General features: G+C 39.0%; 1 protein-coding gene across 1 annotated transcript in view; it reads right to left on the minus strand.

Annotated features, from left to right (window-relative positions):
- LOC101850904 (glutathione S-transferase 1) overlaps positions 1-1,829 on the minus strand; it is a gene marked incomplete in the record, with an annotated part of 7,894 nt that overhangs the window by 3,887 nt on the left and 2,178 nt on the right. Inside the window, 1 exon segment of the mRNA XM_005106623.3 lies at positions 1,461-1,661. Within this exon segment, the coding sequence (XP_005106680.2) occupies positions 1,461-1,602 (142 nt within the window).

A 1,829-nucleotide genomic window follows, 5' to 3' on the forward strand; every position in this document is an offset into this window, starting at 1 on the left:
ATTTTTTGTACCTTTAATCAACGTATTTCAGAAAAATCCACACAGAAATGAGTTCTTTAATGGGCATGAAAGGTTTGGAGCCAAAAAAACAAAATTTTTATAAAAATTCACAAACCTGCGGCAAAATGCAATTTTTTCACTTTGATTATTTTGACGAGAGCCACGCTGCCTCACATATGACGACGTATCGCAAACTAGCTGTAATGGTGATACTGTTAAACGTGATAATGACAACAATAAAGACAAATCGCTACTTTAGAATGTCAAAGCTCTATCTGCTCAGTACCCAGTTTTGAGAAAATTTTACGTCAACAATTTTGAGTTCCACAACATTACAAGCTTTTTCGAATGCAGTTCTTTATTTTGATAACGACTCCGAATAATCTTACGATTTTTATCAAGCAAACAGAACGTTTCGTTTCTGATGTCATGGTCTTGGTAACTCAAAACGGCCAAAAATATCAGATAGAACTTTCTAATTCTAAGGTAGCGAATAGAAGCGAGCAAACACAGAGTCAAAAGAAAATAATATTTTAAACTTCAACAACACAGAGCTCATTCTGAGAATAATAATATAATTCAATGTGTATGGAGATATTACGTTGTGATGCTGTTGTTCTCCCAACCATTTTGTACGGCGCTGAGACCAGAACAGTGAACCGAAGCCTTGTCAAGAAGTTAATTAAACCATATCCACATGAAAAACCAAAGGAGAATCTTTGGCATCAAACAGCAAGACACAATACCAGACACAGAAGTTCTCGACTGAGCAAATGCCGAGAGTCTGTTTTCGAAACTCAAAAGAACTCAGCTTCGCTGGTCTATCTATGTCGTAAGAACGTCTTATTTCAGAATCCCAAAGGTAGTATTCTATTCTGAGCCATCTTTCGGAAAGTGCAAAGTAGTTAGCGCAAAAATGTATCTGAAAGGTCTTCAACATAAACCACTTGCGTGGGACGGACAGCCTAGCTCCTAAAAGACCCACTTCGAGAGCAGCACAATTTACAGAGGGCATCAAATCATAATAATATCGTGAGGCTTCACAAATCAAATTGTTTAGTTTTAGCTTTAGAAGATGTTTTACGGGCTCACAACTGCATACGGTCATATGAGCGCCAGAAGAATAGAGGTGTTACAAGAGAGTAACAAACATACAAAAGAAGGGGAGATAAGGACGATTGTTGATTGATAGGAAAGAAGAAGCAAACCACACCAGAGCACCCACCACCCACCAAAACAAATAAAATTGAAATCACCAACTTAATAACTTATAACATTATAAACCGTATTATTAACTCATCCTGTACTTCAATAGATGCACCCCAAGCCTATGGGCACAGACAAAACACACACACACACACACACACACACACACACACACACACACACACACACATAAATAACACCATTTATACTATTGACAAGAGCAAGACCAATAGTCTTGAACATATTATCCTTACTCTGTTTGAACTGTTCCTTCCACTCATCCTGAGACAGTCTGGCGTCCTCGTACTGTTTCCCGGCGGCTGCCAGCAACAGACGAGCCATCTCAGCACGGCCTTTGCCCTTGAAGTATATGAGTTTCAGACTTGCGTCGGCCATGGTGTATAATATAGTATGTCTGGTTTCTCTTGTGTTTCTTTGAGTTGGGGGTAATGAGCCTGCAAAAGAGAGACAAGTATATGAGTTTCAGACTTGCGTCGGCCATGGTGTATAATATAGTATGTCTGGTTTCTCTTGTGTTTCTTTGAGTTGGGGGTAATGAGTCTGCAAAAGAGAGACAAGTATATGAGTTTCAGACTTGCGTCGGCCATGGTGTATAATATAGT

This window comes from Aplysia californica, unplaced genomic scaffold (assembly GCF_000002075.1).
Source record: "Aplysia californica isolate F4 #8 unplaced genomic scaffold, AplCal3.0 scaffold00546, whole genome shotgun sequence".
NCBI classification, from domain to species: Eukaryota; Metazoa; Mollusca; class Gastropoda; order Aplysiida; family Aplysiidae; genus Aplysia; species Aplysia californica.